This window comes from Alligator sinensis, unplaced genomic scaffold, assembly GCF_000455745.1.
Source record: "Alligator sinensis unplaced genomic scaffold, ASM45574v1 scaffold223_1, whole genome shotgun sequence".
NCBI lineage: Eukaryota > Metazoa > Chordata > Crocodylia > Alligatoridae > Alligator > Alligator sinensis.
Window position 1 is genome coordinate 3214321 of NW_005841936.1, and position 21581 is coordinate 3235901.

At 41.4% G+C, this 21581-nt stretch overlaps 1 protein-coding gene across 1 annotated transcript in view; it reads left to right on the plus strand.

Moving 5' to 3' along the window:
* The window catches only part of KIAA0825 (KIAA0825 ortholog), a 362123-nt gene that overhangs the window by 152616 nt on the left and 187926 nt on the right, over positions 1 to 21581 (plus strand). Inside the window, exons 18-19 of the mRNA XM_025199109.1 lie at positions 1835 to 1990; positions 12734 to 12828. Coding sequence (XP_025054894.1) covers positions 1835 to 1990; positions 12734 to 12828 — 251 coding nt within the window. The remainder of the gene's footprint in view (positions 1 to 1834; positions 1991 to 12733; positions 12829 to 21581) is intronic.

Genomic DNA, 21581 nt, shown 5'->3' on the forward strand with positions numbered 1-21581 from the left:
CACTTGTCAAAATAATTTAATATTCTTTGGGCCATACTGAGAGAAACTTTCTTTGGCCAGGTGATTAGGGAACTCCCTTTAGCTGAACACCAAGAAAAGAAGACATCATAAATTGCCTGCAGTTGCAGCTTTCTCTTCTGAGACCCCTTCTAACTCGCTTTGAGTTCAATAAAGACTATTCCTGCACTTAACCAAAATCTGTGTGGTGGTAACCTGACCTAGGGGTGTGTGTGTGTGTGTGTGTGTGTGTGTGAGAGAGAGAGAGAGAGAGAGTGTGTGTGGAAGAGGCTGCCTAGGTTTCTGCTTCTGAGTTCCCAAGAGTTTGGTGCTCTGGGGCTGTCAGAACTTTTGTGTCTTTTAACAACCACATTTCCCCAAGCCACTCATCAAAATGTACTTCAGTTCCTAGAAGTGTAGCAGGGTTCAGCATATCACAGGCTGATTTGGGGGTGAAGGGGCAGCTTGTTGTTTGGTGGGGGGTGGCTTCTCTCTTCCCAGGAGCTGGATGCTGCCCAGGTCTCTGGTTCAGGCTACTGCTTTAAGAAGACTTTCCCTAGGGTTGGCAAGTGGGGAAGGTGCCTGAATTCCTGGTTCTGGGTTCCCAGGGAGCTGGGTATTCTGGAAGCTGCACAAAATTTCCATTAGTTTTAAACAGCATTTTCCCCCAAGGCTCTTGTTAATTTCATTCTGTTCGTGGCAGTTGACTATGTTTTGAGAAATTCTAGACTGATTTGGGGTGGACGCATGTCGTGGAAGTGAACCAGCACCCTGAGATGTATGTGGTAGGGGATGACTCAACACCCTGAGAACCCAGAAGTATACCCCCTGCTTCTGCATTCTAAGGGTGCTGGGTCATCTTGGGACTGTGCAAGGTCTCCATGTCAATTAATGGAAAAAAATTGACCAGTGGCTTGGAGAACAGTGCTGTTTAAAAGTTGCAAAGACCTGGGCAGACTCCCAGGAATGCAGATTCAGGGTTACCCCCTCAACCCACTTAACCACCCTCCGCAGCACAAATCAGCCTGAAATGCCACAAAGCCTGGTGAGTTATCACCAGTGGAATGATGAAACTGACAAGCAGCCTGGGGGAAAGTGCTGTTTAAAAGCTGTAGATGCATTCAGCAGCTCTCCAGACCACCCAGCACCCTAGGAGAATCCAGAAGCAGAGGTCCCTCTCTCTATCCATCTGACCACCCAAATCAGCCAGTCATGGCATGGACTGGATCAAGTAGGGGCAATATAGGTTTGTGCAGTAGAATTTTGGCTGAGTGCCAGAGTGGCCAGTTGCCATGCAGGAGTTGTGTGGGGAGGAGGGAATGAAGAGCAGTGCAGTGTGGGCTGTTTGGAGGACTGACCAGACACTAGTCACAGAAAGCTTGGTGTCTGCATATAATGCTGAACTGGTTCAAGGAGGACCACTTTAAAATAATACCTTATTAATCAGGTATACTTCTGAAACTTTACAGGAGGTTTAAACCATTCTAAAGTGCTATGTCTGTCCATGCCCAATATGAACATAGTTATATCACAATAAAATCTGTAGTCTATCACAGCCTGATGATATTTTGAATTGTTTTGTTTTTAGTACGGGTAGTAGAAGAATATCATGAAGCATTTTCTCAGCATGCAGCTTTTCTTTCTATAACTTCAGTTATTCTTAAGAAGGTTTCAGTTTTAAGAAAAATTTTTGGTTCTCCATCATAATTAGAAGCACTATATATTTCAAGCATACAATGAATTTATACTTGGTATTTAAATGAGCTATAGCTGGAATTTGATCAAATTGTTATCCAGTATATGTGGCCTTTACTGATTTTGCATTTCTTCTTAAAAGGAATATTTGAAAGAACAACTGTCTTGTGAGAATTCTTCTGAAGAGGATCTGCCACCAACTAGATGTTTAAATTTGATACTGAATAACATAGAAGAACAACCAGTCTTCAACCCCTTCCAAGTGCACAAACAGTATTGTGCAGATGTGTTCAATCAGGTTGGTGAACATTTGAAATGTCAATTGGTTATAACTGAAATTATTATATGTGACAACATAATGTTAAGTGACAATAGGCGTTGAAATTATAATGTCATGTGTCCAAAGTTCATAAAATGAAAGTACAAAGTGAGAATGTCTAGACCCTTTTCTTTTATGTTTGAAGTTCTGATGTGGGTGTCACCTGTATTCTTTCACTTGAGGAGAGTATGTTTTATATATCTTCATTGAGCTAATTTAGTAAAAATTTGTTTCAAGGAAACAGTTTAAAAAAAAAATCTAAGGTAGTTTTCAGAAGCGCTAAGTTGCATCTACTAAGGCCCATGTATAAGTTGCCTCTCAAAGACAGATTTGTAAGTCAGTTTCTTACTTTTGAAAATGTTTCTTCCAGAGTTTCTCTCAAACTCCCAGTCCACCAATCTTCTTAATTCCGTGGACATTCCCTATATAATTTCAACTAGTTAAAATAGAAAACACTTGCTTTTATAAAAGGTTATAATGAAGTCCATACTATGAACTTTATAAATAGAGTGCCCTGTTCCTGTTTTGTATAATTTTGTTACGATACTGTAGTGATTGGATTGGTGGTGGTAGTGGGTTTCTTAATTTTTTTTTTTAAGCAAAGATCACTTTATAGAACACATATACTGTTTTTTTGTTTGTTGTCTAATGGGTATTTAATCCTTGTCATGTGTGGCAATAAAAGTGTTAATAATGGCCAAAATTAAGATAGAAACTAATTTGAAAAGGTTCTTGACTTCAGATGAACTCAGCTTAAGTGTGTACCTTTTAAAAATTACCTTAAATTGAAATTATCAAAGGAAAGGATTGCTTATCCTAGACAACCAGTAAAAAATTAACCATGTCCTAATTTGGAATGCAGATAATGTTTTTATCATGTCTGTTACAGTTTTTGCCTACATTCATTAATAGTGTAGTAAAATAAGACCTTCAAATACTGACAACTCAGGGCAGAATTCTTCTGCTATAAGACAGGATTGTAGCGCTCTATTAATCAGCCGATGACAAGGGATAGTTCATGTTGGCATGCAATGGATTTCAGAAATGTTTAGCATAAAATCTATTATCAGAACTTGGAAAATTGTCCTATCATTTAAATAAAAATAATTAATGGATCACAGAGCTTAAAGTGTGTCAACCCTATTTGTCAGTAAACTGACTGGCTTTCTGAACTTAATTGTATTATTTCAAAATATACCTTATTTTATTTCCTCAAAAAAATCTGCTTTTAACGTAAGTATATATGAGATGCCATACAAATAGAGTGACTAGATATTTGGTGTCCAATGGTATCAGCTGCTTCATAAAAGGTGCTAAAATACTCATAATGGACAGTTATTCTCCCCATAGGGACAATTTCTTCTTAACACCTTAATTTAGTGGCTGGCTTCTGCAACAAAGTTTATAATCCCTGATTAGTTTGTTTATTTTTATCATATCTAATTTAACTGTATCTGTTTTCATTAAACACAAATTTCTAATCCTTTTTTGAATCTTAAATCCTACTGAGCTCTTGGCCTTCACACTATTTTTGTCTGAGTTAATTATTGCCTAAGGAAGCTTTTTCTTTCATAAGTTTTAAATTCATTGCCTTTCAGTTTCATAGAATGTCCTTGGTTATTTTGTTACTAGAGGATAAAATTGAGTGAAAACTTTTTCTTTGTTCAGAGCCCCATGTTGTGGCCCAGTAGCTGTGAACTCAGTTATTAGCGTCCCCTATATTTTCTAGCAATCTTACCTCACTTTAGGAACTATGAACAAATTACAGCTAGTGGTTTCTACGATGACAGTCAGTGGATCACAGCTGTGCCCTGGCTCCAGCTCACACTGTCACTGCCACAAGATCCTAGCCCCGAAGCAGCAACCCACCCAGGCACATACCCCACAAGCGTTGCTTGGGCCGGTCTCCATGGAAACCCTGGCCCCATGCTATCATGGCCCCACTGTTCCTGGGGTCTCCATGGAAACCAGCTACAGTGACAAGGGCAGGGGCTGCTGGGAAATGGAGTCTGCCTCAAGCCCAATCCAACATGTGGGTCAGACTTTGCCTGCACCTGCTCTATCATATAGTGGTTATAGCCTTTTTTAGGCTTGGCTAAGCAAAAGAGTTCCACACTTTTTAATCTCTTTTCATATGCATATCTTTTTATATCTTACCATATTCATCATTAATTTCTGGACCCTTTTTGTTTCTGCACTGAGCAGAAGACTACACTGAGCTCTTCGGAGGGACTCCTATATCTTTTTTTTTAGTGGCTATATTGATTTAGAACTCAGCAAGTATGCATGAGTAGTTTAGATTATTCCCTATACTATACATTATTTTGCATTTGTCAATTTCATCTACCACTGTGCAGTTAGAATAATAGAAAAATAGGAGTGAAAGGGACTTTAAGAGGCCCCCCCTAGTCCCAACTCTCTGCTCTAGCCAAGATCATCTCTATCTGAACTAGAAAAATATTTGTCTAGCCTGTACTTAACCACTTTCAGTGTTGTAGAATCTACAGCCTTCCCAGGTAATCTGTTCCTGTTTCATAAATTGTAAGTTCTTCCTAATATCTGACATAAAAGGTCATTCTCTCAGAGTGTGGACAGACATAAAGTTTGAACCATTCTAAGAATGTCACTGATTGGAAACTGTTTCACAATTGTCCCAGGTCAGAGGTATCAACACATATATTCTTAAGGGTTCTAAGTAGAGCCACTGCCTTTTAGGTGTCGCCATGCTGTTGAACCATAATGGTGAGTACTCAGTCGAGTTGCAGTTATCGGCTCCCCCTTCTCACTAGTACTGAGTTCAATAAAGAGCCATTTCTACAATTTACTGGAATCTGTTGATGGCACCCTGACTGGTAGGCCTAGGCACAGGCATCTGGTAGGGGGGTCATATGCCTCCCCTGAGATTGGCCCCAAAAGTGCTGGGGGGCTCATTGACTCCAACTAGGCACCACTCCGGACAGGGCCAGGCATCCAGCAGATCCCCGCTGTTCTAATTGTATGGCCGGGGGCTGTCCTCTGCTTCTCTACCCAGGCCTGCCCTCCCTGACACCGCTCTGGAGCCTGGAGCATCAGAGAACGCTCCAGCCAACCAGAGTACTGCCCCACGTCCCCCCGCCATGCGGCCCCTTCTTCCCTCCCCATCCTTACCTGTAAAGAGCGTGCTCTGATCCTCCAGCAGAGGTGCTGTTCCTCCTGCAGGGAGAAAGGTAAGCCTGGGGCTGTTGCAAGGAGGGGGAGGAGAGAGGCACAGGGAGGGGTGGCCCAGCGAGGGGTGGGGGAGTAATGGTGTGTTGTGCTCCATCCCTGTATGCTGTGCCCGCCCCCCCCAGACTTATGAGGCACCAGTCACCCATGTGCCTAGGTGTGTGTGTAAGGTGTGGGAGCTGCCTGGAGATATGCTTCTGGATTCTCAAGGTGCTGCCAGAGCTTTATAAGCTTTTAAATAGTACTTTTCTCAAGCCACTCATCAATTTGTCAATTTCCATTAATTAAATAGGATTTGGTGGATCCCTGCTTCTGTGTATCTGGGGGTTAGGGGCTTAGAGGGCAACTCTTTTAAAAGCTGGGCAGTTTCCTTCCATTGGTGGCAGTGGAGTCCTTGGGCAGCATCCCCTCTCCCCCCCCCCCCCCCCCCCCCCCACAGGACCCTCAACTCCCAGACACATGAAAGCACGGGCCCTGGCAATCCTCTGCCACCTGACCACTGCTACATTACTGCCCCTCACTCAAAATAAGCTTGTGATGTGAGGAACCATGATCAGTTGCCACCAATGGAAGGAAGCTGACCAACTCTTTAAAAGCAGCAGCCAGCCTCTAGGCCAGGGATAGGCAAAGTCCGGCCCACCGGCCAGATCAGGCCTACAGCCATCTCCATCTCCCGGCACCCCCAACCCGTGTCACTGCAGCCAGTTTTTATGCAGACCCTACCAGCAGTGGTGCCATGACAGCATGAGGCTGGAGTTTCCTTGGAGACTGACCCCAACAGCACTGGCAAGGCATGCGGCTGGATGGAGAGCTGCTCTGGGATCTTGTGACGGTGACAGTGTAGTCTGGATCCAGGACAGAGCTGCTATCTGCTGCCCACACGCCTTAGACAAGGGTGTGCAGGCATGGCTTTGCCCTGGCTCTGGACCACACTGTCACTGCTGCAAGATCCTGGCCCAGAGCAGCTCCCGGCCCAGCCATGAGCCCTGCCAGCACTGCTGGGGATGCTCTCCATGGAAACCACCTGCAGCAATGCAGGCAGGGGCTGATGGGAAATAGATTCCAGCTACCGGCCAAATCCATTATTTTACCCACACCTGGGGTCCGGTCAGCAACTGCTGCCCAAAATAGGCCTGGGATGCATAGAACCCCAGTCAGTTGCTGGCAGTAGAAAGAAATTGACCAGCTCTTAAAAGCAGCAGAGGGATGCTATCAGACTCCTCACCAGGGAAATGTAGTCAAGTGCTGGCAATGGAGGTTGGGGCAGTGGAGTTCTTGTTGCATACCAGAGTAGCCAGTTTCTGTGTGGGGCTGTAGTGGGAGGGAGGGTGAAGAGCAGTGCAATTTGGGACTCCTGGAGGACCAACCAGACAATAGTCATGGGGAGCTTGGTGTCCACATATAATGCTGAACCAGTCTGTGGAGAACCAGTTCAAAATAATACTTGATTATTCAGGTATAGTTTTGAGATAGTAAAGGGGATTTAAACCATTCTGAACTGGTTTGTACATTTGGATGCTTGTGGTTTAAACCACATTTAAACTAGATTAAGTGTTTTGTCCGTGCATACCATCAGTGGCAGAGATAGTAGGTGTGGACACATACAATGGCCAAACCTTTTCCAAATGTCACTTATTGGCAATTTGTCCACAACTGACATGGCTCAGAAGTGTCCGTGTATGCAGTGTCCTAGCATTGCAGGTGGAATGGTTACCTTTTAGGCATTGAAGTCCTAATGGCTCCAACACCAGGAGGTGGGACTAAGTATCCACTCAACTTTCCTCACTTGTGGGCAAGGGAGTGAGTGATCTGTGGCTGAGAGCATCTTCACTTTTTTGCTTTCTATAGTTTCATAGTTTCATAGTTGGTAGGGTCAGAACGGACCTGAGCAGATCATCAAGTCCGACCCCCTGCCATGGCAGGAAAGAGTACTGGGGTCAAATGACCCTGGCAAGGTGTTCATCCAGCCTCCTTTTAAAGACCCCCAGGGTAGGAGCCTGGAAGTTAGTACCAGATCCTAGCTGCCCTGACTGTGAAGTAGCGCCTCCTGATGTCTAGCTTGAATCTACCCTCTGCCAGCTTGTGACCGTTATTTCTTGTCACTCCTGGTAGTGCTCGGGGGAACAGGAACTCTCCCAATGCCTGCTGGTCCCCCCTGACTAGTTTGTAAATGGCCACTAGATCCCCCCTCAGCCTTCTCTTGTGGATGCTCAACAGGTTCAGGTCCCTTAGCCTGTCCTTGTAGGGCCTGTCCTGCTGACCCCTGATCATGCGGGTGGCCCTCCTCTGGACCCTCTCCATGTGTCCACATCCCTCCTGAAGTGTGGTGCCCAGAACTGGACACTGTACTCCAACTGCGGCCTGACCAGTGTCGCATAGAGGGAGAGGATCACCTCCTTGGACCTGCTTGAGATACGTCTGTGGATGCATGACAAGGTACAGTTGGCCTTCCTGACCACATCTCCACACTGTTGGCCCATGTTCATTTTGGCATCAATAATGACTCCAAGATTCTCTTCTGCCTCTGCACTGACGAGAAGGGAGTTCCCCAGCCTGTAGGTATGCTGCTGGTTCTTCCTCCCCAGGTGCAGTACCCTGCACTTGTCAGTGTTGAAACCCATCCTGTTCTCATCTGCCCACCCCTGTAACCTGTCCAGGTCCAATTGCAGCCTATTCCTCCCTCCTAGCATGCCCACTTCTCCCCACATCTTAGTGTCATCTGCGAATTTGAACAGGGTGCTTTTTACCCCCTCGTCCAAGTCGCTGATGAAGATTTTGAACAGTGCAGGCCTGAGGACTGAGCCCTGCGGAACCCCACTGCCCGCATCCCTCCAGGATGAATAAGACCTGTCCACCACCACTCTCTGGGTGCAGCCCTCCAGCCAATTAGTGACCCACCTGACTGTGTAGGTATCAACGCCACAGTCTCCTAGTTTTTTAATGAGAATGGGGTGAGAGATGGTGTCAAAGGCCTTCCTAAAGTCCAGAAAGACTATGTCTACCACGATACCTGCATCCAAGGATTTTGTGACCTGGTCATAGAAGGCCACCAGGTTAGTCTGATAGGATCGGTCTCTAATGAACCCTATGTTGGTTGCCCCTAAGCATAATCTCCCCTGCTGGCCCCTCACGGACATGTGCCAGGATAATTCTCTCAAGAAGCTTACCTAGGACTGAGGTAAGACTAACTGGCCTATAGTTTCCTGGGTCCTCCTTCCTCCCTTTTTTGAAAATGGGAACCACATTGGCCCCTTGCCAGTCCTCTGGCACATCGGTAGAGCACCATGAGTGCTTGTAAAGCCGTGCCAGTGGTCCCGCAATGACCGCTGCTAATTCCCTCAGCACTCTGGGGTGGAGATCATCAGGACGTGCTGATTTAAATACATCCAGTCCCTCCAGAAGTTCCCTGACTAGATCCTCACCGACCCTAGGCCTGGCTGCGCCTCCCCTGGGACCTACGGGGGTCCCAGTGTGGGGGATGACCCGGTCCCTGCTCAGAAAAATGGAGGCAAAGAAATTGTTAAGTAGGTTAGCTTTGCTGTCTGATGCGACGACCAGATTTCCTAGGGTGTTCTGTAGAGGCCCCACATTACCCAGTACCTTCTTTTTACCCTCTATGTATGTAAACAAGGACTTCTTGTTGTCCTTGATCTGGGTAGCTAGTTCCAATTCCATCTCCACCTTGGCCTTTCTGACCGCCCCCCTACAGTCCTGAGCAACAGAGGTATAGTCCTCCCTGGTGATGGCCCCTCCCTTCCATTGGGTGTATGCCTCTTTTTTAGCTAGGAGACATTCCCGGATGCTTTTGGTGAGCCATGGAGGCTTTTGCACCCTCTTGCCCCCTTTGACCCGTGTTGGGATTACCTCCCTTTGGGCTTGGAGGATCGTCTCCTTAAGGAACGGCCACTCTTCTTGGACACCCAACTCCCCTCCCCTCCAAAACCTCAGTGTCTCTCTGACTATTCTCCTTACCTCATTGAAATCTGCACTCCTGAAGTCCAGGGTTGCTGCCTTGCTGCAGGCCTTTGCCACCTTGCGCTGGATGGTGAATTCCAGCAGGCGACGATTGCTGTCACCCAGGTGGTCAAGCACCTGCAGACCCCTCACCAGGTCATCACCCGTGGCCAGGACCAGATCCAACAAGGTGTCTCCCCTGGTGGGGCTGTGCACCTCCTGGATTAGATGGAGGTCCTGTATCTTGGCTAGGAACCTATGTGAGAGTCAGACCTGGCTGACTGTTCTTCCCAGCAGATGTCTGGAAAGTTTAGGTCACCCGTGATGACCATGTCCTTTGACCTAACTGTCTCCATGAGCTGACTTAAGAATTCCCTTCTCTTATAAATATGAGTTCAGTAAAATTGAAGTGTGGTTGCCCAGGGGGGCCAGAGAGTATTTGGCCCCACATTTTTGAGTTCCCAGGGGCTGGGGAAACATAATGAGGGGCCATAGTTAAGTAGGGAGTGAGGACATAGCTGGCTGTTAGAAAGACAGCTGTTAATGAACAAGCTGTGCAAGGGAACTTATTGATAAAAAATGCCAACAAAGTGGGGAAAAGGGCATGCAGTGTGGGATGCTTGAAGGACTGACCAGGCCCATATCACAAATGCTTGATGTTCACACATAACCCTGACCTGACTCATATAGTACTTGATTGTCCAGGTATACTTTTGAACTGTTCCAGACAGCTTTAGACTAGTTTAACAGGCTTGTACATATATCTGTTTCAGACTTAAACTGCATTTAATGAGTCTAAGTATTATGCATATCCATACCCAAAATAGAACTCTTCCGTAAATCTATCCTGTGTTCTATGTAAGCAGCAGCATTATCTTCTCACTGAGTCAGAGTTTTGCTTAAATATAACAGGTTATCTGGCTAGTATGTTTAAGGCATTCCAGTTTCTATAGACAATGGCATACAAGGTATATATGTACTTAACTTCATTTTTGGCTAACGTTGACTGCCAAGCTGGAATGACCAAGTACCCGTTTACAGCTGAGTTGACTGGGGCCAAACTGTGCCATTAAGAAAATCATCTATTTTTCTCTGGTCTCTAGCCAATTACTAATCTAACATTTTTCTTTTTAGCTCACGACTGCTTAGGTTCCTTAATATAGGTCCTTAATAATGATTTTTGATACAGAACTTTTCAAGAGCTTTTTATACGTTTAGACAAATTATATGAAGCTGTTCTCTGCTCTGCTATTGTTGACATGCACAAAGAACTGTAGTATATTAAAATATATGATTTTCCTTTTCAGAAGCTATGCTTGTTAGGGCCCCATCAGATCATGTTCATGAAGATGGTCAATAGTTGTAATTTCAAAAGCTTTACTTGGTCCTAAAATGAAGATCACTGTTCAGTAATCCTTATGACCAACTCTAGCAGTTTAATTAAAGATAAGCAATTTGTTATCTTCCAGCCTACTGTTTTAATAGTTGAGTTTAGAAAGATCGCAGAGTTTCTGATAACAATTCAGGGGTGTGGGTTGTAGCTGTGTTGGTTTAAGGACATAAGCAGACAGGGTTCTTCGGGTAAATCTGATATCTTTTATTAGACCAATTCAACTATTTGAGTTTCCAACTAATTTCCAACTATTTGAGTTGGTCTAATAAAAGATATTGGATTTACCCAAAGAACCTTGTCTGCCTGTTAATAATTCAGCCATGTCATTCTTATGATTCTTCAGAACTTTAAAACTTTATCATCTGGTCCTCATGACTTGTTGTTCTTAGTTTTATCAATTTGCCTGACACCTCTAATATCTGAAAGTTCTTCCTTTTATTAGCTAAGAAGAGTAAGGCCAGAACATACAACTCATCAACTGTCTTGGTGATGAATTGTGCTGGAACGAAATTATTTTGTTGTTCTGGAGTGACTTTCCTTTCCATAATTGCTCTTACTTTCTAATAGATTCACCAGACTGACCAGTTCCCTCCCAATCTTCTGTTTACAGTATTTCTTGTTTGTTTTTATGCTTTTTACTTTTGCTCTCCACATTTTCTCCCGTTAGCCCTGATAATTTCTTCTGCCTTTAATGTTTTTTTCTGTGTACAGGATGATTGTCTGTCTAAACTCATATTTAAAACATAAGATCATCAACTCTTCTGATGCCATCCCTTCCCCTTTTTCTAGTTTCTACTTTCATCTACCTCTTCATTTACTCATTACTGTACTCCATTGACTCTTTTTTCCTCCTCATTCCTTTTTTCATTCACTATTACTTCTATCTTTTTGCTTTCCCCTTTTGCTGTCAATCTCATCTTTTTATTTTTCCCTGCCCTTTTCTCATATTGTTTCTGTCTCTGTCCCATTCACCATCTTATTTTTATTGTGTGGGTGTACACAAGAGAGAGACAAAAATAAATAAAAAGAAGATTGGGGGAGGGGGACTTATAAGTAAGGTGGAGGGACTAGGAGAACAAGCCTGGTATGCATTCAGCCCTGTCTAGAAGCGCCAAAGTTTATCTGCAGGGAGATAAATCCTGAAAGGTTTAGGAGTAACTTTACCTGTTATCACTTATCAGTATCGGTTTACTTTGAATTGCATTTCTTTTCCTGAAGGATACTTGTTTGCCTTGAAAAAGCTCTTTAACCTTGCCATCCAACCAGATGCATGTAGAAACATACACTTATATTTGTCTTCCACTCCCCATCATAAGTAATATAACCTCCATGCAGAATTACAAGGATTTTAATTTCCTTAGTTTTGACACACTTCCTCATCTTAAAAAAAAAAAAATTCCAATTGCCAGGTTTAGTATCACAATCTAATTTTGGCTTGATCTTTCCCTCAAGGATATTGAACTTAATTACATTATCATCACTGTTTTCTGATCAGTTCAACTATAGTTAATAAGGTTAATTAATGTTATACAGCAACAAATGCTGCATTATAAGTATAATATTGTTGTATATAGTAATCTATCGGCATACAATTATTTTAGGATACCTTTTATTCATAAAATAAGCAACAGGGCATTACATGAGCTCATATTGTCTATATTTAAAGGTATTTATAATAACCATCTGATGATGGCAATGCCTTACATAATAACAGACAAGTAAAATATCATGCACTAATTAAGATACAGCATGCATCTTGAGTTCCAGCTACACCAAGTTTTCCCTCTTGATAAACTTTTTGCTGACAGTAGAAAATGTAAATTGCTACAATACATAAAAAGTTGCCAATTATTTTGCTTTTCAAACAAAGAGTCAAGCTCTCAGAGAAAGTGGTTGGGCAAAATGCCATTAACAGTTGGAAGAATAACGACTCAAAAAATTGATTTATCTTTTTATAAATAATGGCTACATCCCCAAATGGATTTATAAATTAATTGCTGTCTTATTGGAATAAAAACCTTCTTCTGTGGACATGATTGATATCATCTGTCTAAGTCCTTGCTCTAGACCCCCCTCCTTCTTAGTTAGTCTATCACAGCTGGAGCTTTAATTTACTGATCATATTAACTCTGATTAATAACTAACAATAGCTTCTTCCAATATATCAACAGTCAGCTATTACTGAATGGAACTGGGATTGGTCAAACTTGCTGCCAAGTTATCTGCAACTGAATGAGATGACCTTCAGAGCACTCCTGGCACACAGGTAATAAGATTCTGGTAAAGAATGCCTATACTTCCCAATTTTCTATGCTACTTTACAATATCATGAAGTACATCTTGTGGCAAATTGTGAAATAAGTTAAAACAATTAAATTAGCAATAAACTAAGCAATAAAGATTGCTTTCCTCTATTTAGTATGTACAAAGTCTAATGATGAACAGTTTATAGTTTGCATAAAGAGCAAAAGTCTGTGTTCTTTGTTACCGACCTCCCAATGTTTGTTTGCAGTTGTCCATAAACAGTATTTTAAATAGTAATTAGCCTTTTCAAATCCGTGCTGTTCCAATAAGTTTCAACAATGCAACACAGGGGTGTAAGTTGTAGCCATGTTGGTCTAAGGACATACGCAGACAAGGTTCTTTGGGTGAATCCGATATCTTTTATTAGACCAACTTAAATAGCTGGAAAACAATTATTAAGCAAGCTTTCGGGTTCAAAAACCCTTCTTCAGGCTAAGGAAGTTTCTGCAGTTGGTGTGTGCTCTTCTTGGATGGTATAAAAAGTAAAGAAGCCAGAGAGCACACACCAACTGCAGAAACTTCCTTAGCCTGAAGAAGGGTTTTTGAACCCGAAAGCTTGCTTAATAATTGTTTTCCAGCTATTTAAGTTGGTCTAATAAAAGATATCGGATTCACCCAAAGAACCTTGTCTGAACAATGCAACACAGAACTCACAGAATGCTTCCTAAATTAGGTGATGAAAACGTAAATTCAGTGATGTCCTGGCAAAGAATAAATACAGCACAGAAGTGTATCAATTTATTATTTAAAACAACCCGGTACATTTTAATATCACTAACAGTTTATTTTTAAAAATATATTGTTTACTTGTATAATCCCAGTGCTTAATAAAAGCATAGATATTTAATCGTCTTGGTAGCCATGTTGGTCTGAGATATTGCCTTTGCAGGTACAATTTATATTCTGTACTTGTGTTATCTCTTATCAGTAATGTTGTCACTAGTTCAGGCCAATTTTGAATATGCATGACATTTTAACTCACGGGTGAGCATATGTTATATACAGGTTTCCCTCTGTGCTTAATACACAGAGGATATATGTACAGCCCCCGCTATGAAGGTTTAATTCTTTAGCTTAAGATGTAGTAATGGCCTGTTAATGACTCATTGTTCTTTACTTCAGGTACTAACAATTATCTGTGAAGTAACAAGCAATTTTAATGTCTGCTAGGGCTTCCTATTTCACAGGGCCTCCTTCTGCTCTGTCTCCATGCCCCATGCCTAGGACACTCATTTTAATTTTCACTGGCCAGCCAGGACCAGCCTCCAAAATCCAGAACTGGCCCAGCCAATCCGGGACATATGGTCACCCTACTTTTAAGATAAATATTACTCACTGGTGAATATTTGTTAAAGGGCCACCTCTGTCTCGGATTCCCAGAGGATATGAGTGCAAAGGCTACAGAAATATGGTTCTTTAACTTTAGCTGTCTAGGTGGCCTTCACAGAATATTTTCTTTTTCATCTTGTTAAGGCTGGGGTGTCATACGCACACCCCATGAGCCATATCTGGTTCATGGAGCCAATAGCAAAATGAGGGAGAAAGGCCTGCTATGGAATCTGGGGCCTCTAGGCCCCAGTGGACATGACCAACAGCAGTAAGATGGCAAGCAAGAGCTGTGCTAAGACAGCCTCCCTCACCCTGTGGTTTCCTGTCCCCACCATCTACTACTACCATCCCCACCTGTCCCACTGCTTCTGCTCCATGCCCTGGGCTAGATCAAGCCTGTGAAGAAGCCCCACAGTCTGGATCTGGCTCTGGGCATAGACTGAGTTTGACACCCCTCTTTTAAGGCATTTTTAAGGTGCTTCTGGCTTCGTGCCAGATGCTATATATGTTGGTTTCTTTTGAGCAACAGATTTTTCTCCTTAATATATGAGGCTCCTTCTATAATTAACTAGTTTTGTATGTATTGAGTTTCCTTTTAGGTATTAGCCCACATAGAGTATAAATGCTAGTTAATTAATGCAAATCAGAGAGATAACCTTTACCTAAAATGGCATTGGCCTGTAGTTTGGGAGGTAAGAAACCAGGTTCTAGACAGAGGCTTCCAGATATTTGTGGATTATTCAGCAGTTGTTGCCTGTGGCATATGGGCTGTTACTGATTGGTACCCAACAGTTAAGTTTGATGGCTCTGAACCAGAGCGTTAATCTTCAGTTTTGCTGCATTTGAATTCCTATTTCAAAATAGGAAATGGAAAAACTGTTGTTATTTGAATCACCATTCTCAAAGTCAGAAACTCAAACTGAAACTCCTCCAGAGGCAGAGGGAGGAAGTGCAATTTCATTTGGAATTCTAATTTCTTTGGAATTTAGATTTTTTTATGCCTCTCGTAGGTTTGCAATCAGAGCATGAATAATATCCATAAATATTAGGATTAATGGATTCTGTCCATGTTTGTAGACAGAGAAATTGGAGATTATTGTTTCTAAAAATATTGTACATCTTATATTTTCTTAAAATGTAAGTAACGTTTTCTATTTTTGATATTCTCACCTACTAGGAACCCTTGATTCTTTTCTTAATTATTAACCTCACTAGATGTATTCAGCATAGTCACATCATCTTTAAGTTCTCCTATTTCCTATTCAGTTGCCTATTTAAACATCATGTTAGAACCTAGTTCAAAGAAAAAATATTTTTCCTGCCCTGTCTGCTCTTTTCCTGTGTAAAGGGGTTATCTCTGGACAGACAGTTATCACCCTTAGTTTTGGCCCAGTTTTAGGTACGAAATGGTTTTCCAGTCTTCTTCCCCAAAAACAATATTGTTCCCCCATCCAGACTATTATTCTGCAAAAAATAAATACTTCAATCTTACCAAGAGTTAAGTGATGATGATTCAAAAACAAACAATGCATATTATATTTGTTTTCTCTTTGACAGTTCCCTACTTTTTCTTAACAATTACTCTCTGTTAAAAACAAAAAAAAAGTTTGTCCTTTTAAAACAAATACATGCTACTCAATGGAAACGTCTACATGTTCATTAATGGGCTGTAATCACCATTATTTTGTAATAACAGGTATTAAACTTAATGCACCGTAATCAGTGCTACTGTGTGTCAGTGCAGATTAATGTTTTTTTTTGTGATACTTAATGCACATTGGACTAAGTCTACTGCGCATTAGCATGGTTTTTGCCAGCCATGCTAATGCACAGTAGAATTAGTCCAGTAGGCATCAAACATCTCGTGTAGAAGCACCCACTGGGACCTCTAACTCTCCGTGGCAGGAATCGAGGATAAGAAGCTGGCTGTTATACTTCTCTTGTTTTGAAGGCATCAGTCTGAGCCAAAGGCATTGGGAAGACTGCTCTGAATTGAAAAGGAAGATTCTCTGGGTCTATTGTAGCTCCCCGGTTGACTTAAAATTAAAATAGTCCCCTTGTCCTAGTATTATAATGGTAAATAGGAGCACCTCATTTACCTTCTCTGTACTACTCATTATTTTCTATACCTTTGTTTTGTCATCTCTGATTTGTCTTTTTATCATTTCTCCTTATTTGAAAGCCCTATTTCTCCTTATTCATTCATTGATCATCTATTCATTTTCCATTTTATTTCTCCTGTATATGCCTTTCTCTGATAAGATGAACAAGACTAACTACAGTATTTAAAATAAAGCCATGCCACCAGTTTACAAAACAGCTGTTATATGGTTTTTAATATTATTTTCTATCACTTTCTTTAACAAATCTGAACATCTTATTTCCCTAATTAGTTGCTGTTGTTCGCTAAGGATATATGGTTTCATTGGGCTGTCCACAGTGATGCCTAGGGCTATTTCTTTTTTTATGCTTAAGAAGAAATGCCATCTATTATACACTAAGTTGAGTTGCTCTACTGTTTCTTCTGCTGTGGAAAAAGTGGACAAAATTAGTGAGGAGATTCATTTACAACAGAAGTGCTTCCCCAACCTAGTGACTGAGTTAGATGGAAGAAACTTTGTTCCAAAGCCTACAAATGGTGGTCAAATTAATTAGCTGACTATTTCAGTAGTGGAAAACAAAAGCCTTCTACTACTGAAAAAGGGGGAATGATTTTTTTTCAGCTTGTTCCATACTGGCTCCACCTATGCATTTGAGTATCGTCCTACCTACTCTGACACCTAAAATAAAAGTGTTTTTAGAAAATATTTAACATCAAGATTGTGCATGTTTAATGATGTTACATCAAGTCAATGTTTTTTAAATTTAAAAAGACCATAGGAACCAATCTCTTAAACCAACAAGGGCAGAAAAAAGTAACGCAAAGATAAATATTCATCCTTATTTATAGTTCAGATATTTTGATCTAGTTTTCTTAATGGCAAGAGAAAGGATATGCAGTTCTTTAGTGGCTGGTTTTACATTTTCTTCCCATAATTCTAGCTGTGGGAGTGTTGGAGATAGTGTTTGAATAAGTTCACTTATTAATAATTTATAACATTAAGCTAATTTATAGCTAATTTACATATGTTTTTCACGGGTAAGAAAACATTTTACATATGCACACATACACAGACGTGCTGATTCTTTGCTAATCCATAAATATACAGTACATACCACCTTAAAGGTATGCTGTTCTGAAAGGAAACTCTCTACCTACAATACACAAAATAAATGTTCAGAAAAGAAAAGATACTGCCTTTAGTAACCATTTAATTCATATATTCCTCTGTTTGTAACTATTGCTTTTTGGTACAGCAAAATGAGCTACTGCTGTTTTGCTAAATGAATATCGTTCACCTATACTAATGTATTGTCCATCATCTTTTTTTAACCTTCATCCGTATAGCTTGTAAGTCTGTACACATAAAATGGACTTGCTGAAAGAATCTACTTTTTTAAAGCTCCACTAAGAACCAGGATGCGTTACACAATGAGTTAAAAGTCAAGTCTACATATTTATTTTTAGAAAATTCAACCTGCCAATTTGTACATACAGGTTTCCCTCACCAACCACGGGTTAGGTTCCTGAAAGTTCCTTTGGCTGGCAAAACCATGGTTGGCAAAACTGGCGGGGTTGTGGGGAGCAGGGCCTGTGGTTGGGGGGTGAGGGGCAGCAACAGGGCTGTGGGGGTTGTGGAGAGGGACTGAGAGGCATAAGCAGGGCCAGAGCAGTTGTGGCAGGTATTTTCAGACTCTGCCCCCCACAACTTCTCTGAAGCATGGATACTCAAAACCAGGGTTGGCAAAACTGTGGTTGGTGAGGGAAACCTGCAGTGGTAAACAGGTGTGGCATTTTAATTTTTTTAACATAACCTTGATTATATCGTTATGGGGGAATTGAGAGAAATGTAATTGAAGCTGGTCAGCCTAATAGTTACCCTTCATTTAGGGTAACAACCATTAAGCTCCTTTAGGATTGAGATAGCTGAAACAATATGAGCCAATTCCTCAATAGGAGCCACATGCAATGTTAGACAGGATCTACGTTTTGTAAGTAGAGAGGTTTCACTGAGGGGTAAATGAAAATAGTGAGGGTTAGGTTTTCTTTTATTGTGAGTTGATGAGTACATGTGTGGGTGTGAGGAATTGTGAGTACATGTGTGTGACCCTGCATATGTTTGTGTGTGTGTGTGTGTGTGTGTGTGTGTGACAGCATGAGGGCAAGGGGTAAGCAAAAGCTTTGAAAAAACACAGATAGAGAAGTCATTAAAAAAACCAATGAAAACAGAGGAGCACTCTTAGAATGACTCTAAGGTAAACCTAATAGATAGAGAGGTTTTGGGGAAGAGAGTTAACTGCAAATGTCTTTGACTAATCAGTAAGGAAACTGTCCTAGCTATTTGATTTCCTGACTTTGACTTCCGTTACATTCTTTTCCTCAAAGATATACAAAACTGCCAATACTGCCAATGGTGAATAGCTTTAACAATACTTAGGGGAAGAAAAAAAGCAAGAATAAGAGAGTATTAGCAATGTAATCATGTTCTTCATTATAAAGCCTCAAGCATTGATGAAAAAAAAGAAAATGATGGTTTTCTGGCCTAGCTGGTCATTACAAGTGAGCTGCTTTGAAAAGGTGTTGCTTTGGTGTTTCTCTATTCAAATAACTGGTGATTGCCTTGCCAAAATCCCTTTTTAGAACAAACTTTGTTTAGCCAGTAACAAGCTATCAGACAGCCATTGGAGAGCCAGTGTTGGTGAGGTCTGTCTTGTTACCCAAAATAATTTGGAGAAATACCAATAGCCTGACTTAGCTTAATAAATTAGCATGGTATAGCTCAGGAGCAGGCAATTTTTTCAGGCAGAGGGCTGCTTACTGAGTTTTGGCAAGCCATCGAGGGCCACATGACAGGCAGCCAGGGGCAGATAAATATTAATTTTCTAAATTTTTAGGGGCCTGTGGGCTGCATTCTGCCAACCCATGGTATAGCTCATGTAGAGTGGATGAGGTGTGCTTCCTACAGTACCCCAGCCTACAGTCACACAATTTAAACAGATCCATGAAGTCTGGCTTATTTAGCTCAGTATGTTGAAGGCTGTGAGAGGGTATTTATAAACACATCGCAAGGGTAGGAAATAGAGGGACATCTACTTATGTTAGAGCAGTAGTACTCAAACTTTTGACCCCACGAACCAGATCAGTGGAGCAGGGCTGGTTCATGGATCAGATCCCTCATAGGGTCAGTGTGTGGGGTTGGGTCTGTCGCTCACAGATTGGGCCCACTGCAGCTTTGGCTTGGCCCTGCACACCTGGTTTAGTGTGCAGGGCCACACCATCTGGCCTGCTAAGTTCCCGATGGGTCCAGAAATTTGGCAGCAGGAGAGCATCATTTTGTGCTGCGGCTGCTTCCCTGCTAACAAATTTTCAGGCCCGTGGGGAGCCCAGTGGACTGGATGACATGGTTCTGTGGGGCATATTTGGCCCGCAGGCCAGGGTTTGAGCACGCCTGTGCTAGAGGAATATACTGGTACAAGAACAAAAGGGTATAAATTGGTCGTAAATAAATTAGGCTGTAAATTATGTTATGTAATTTTGTAAGATTTGTTTCCCAAGCAAGAGTTAGGTGATGTGGTTTAATATTTATTTAACTTCTTGTTAAAGTTTATTGCAAGTAAAATAAAGTCAAAGTATTTTCCTTGTTTAGAATTTTGAATTATCACAGGGCAAAACGGCATAATTCTTGTATATTCTAGTGGATACACAGAAACCATCTGTTGCAAATGATAGCCATATGGTGAACTATTTATGAAAAATGTTTACATTCATAATGTTCATTGTGTTGTTGATTATCTATATATCCAGAAAATGCTCTTTTAAAATCCAATTTATCAACATGCTGAAAAATGTATTGTGTAGTCTTGAAATTGAAAGGTTGTCCGCAAGCTGAGTTTTGCTTCTAAATGTTTTGATGTAAGAAGAGAATACATGGTATGATCACATATGCTTGAATTTTAAGAGCACAGTAATCCATTACACAAAAATGAGGCATGTTGTCTTGTAGCTTGGTTGTATGAGAATCACTCCTGTATATACAGTAGCTGCTGACATGCCACAAATAAGATATAGGGTACATCTACAATGCAGGAAGGATCAGCATCCTGGCGCATATGTATGTGAGCACATGTTAGACAGTCCTGCCAGTAAGTTTCTTATGCCGCATACCTTGCATATGTGAGTTGATACTTAACATCTCACCAACTAGACTTGGTTCATAGTTTATTGTAGTACTATGAATCTATTGTCTGTCCTGTCTGGCTCCCTGTGCAGAAGTGGGTTCAGCCTGAAAACACATAGGTAAGGCTGTGCTCCTTTCTTTGGTTTGCACCTGAAATGTTTATGCAACAGGATAAATGATTTTTGAAACAACAGATGTTAGCAATACTTGGGGGGGCGTTATATTGATAGCAAACTTGATAACTGCTTAGTTAACTAGTAACTGATAACTGCTTGATAACTGCTTAGACCTAGCAAACTTGATAACTGCTTAGATTCCACATATGTGAACTGACACTTCTAGGTAAGAGAACTGGCAGAGCATGGTGGGATCACATTGTCAGACAGGCCAGGTATTCCCAGCTTTGGTTCCAATATTCTTTTTCATGTGAAAGTAGACATTCATAAAATTGTGTCAGATTTCCCTGACCCTTTACCACCAGGATGTGCAAATGGGGGAGGTCATATCAGTTCAGAAGTGGTTGACATTGTACCTCTGGAAACTGTCTATTCCAGACACTACATTTTCAAAGCTGACCAGTTCAATTGGTGCTAGGTTGATAGAAGTTTGAGACATATAATACTATGTCTTATTAGTACACAGCTGATCCATCTTTTTATTAGCAAATAGAGACATTTGTCCACCGGTAATCATACTTCTTTCAAATGCTCTCCCTCCCCTTGTTGTTCCAGTTTGCATCTTAAGTTTGTCCTTATTGTTACACCTCCAGTTTGCGAACTTTTTTCCCTATTGTTGTATAATGGGTTCTGGACATTAAATAAAAGAGTTCTCTATGCATTGGTACATGCAGAGTGGTTGTTCCATCTACTACACACTGCTGAGCCATTTACCTACACTCAAAGCTTGATGACTCTATACTGCAAAGGAAAACAAAAGGACACGTGGTACAAGTTAGAAGTTTAGTCTTGCCCACCAACATGTTCTTTTGTTCTGCTTCTTTGCGTTAGGAGTTTTCAGCTACTAATAATACACAATAGTTGATTATACTTTGTATTAGTACCACTTTCCATCCAAAGGCCTCAAAATCCTCTCAACATCCCAATATGTA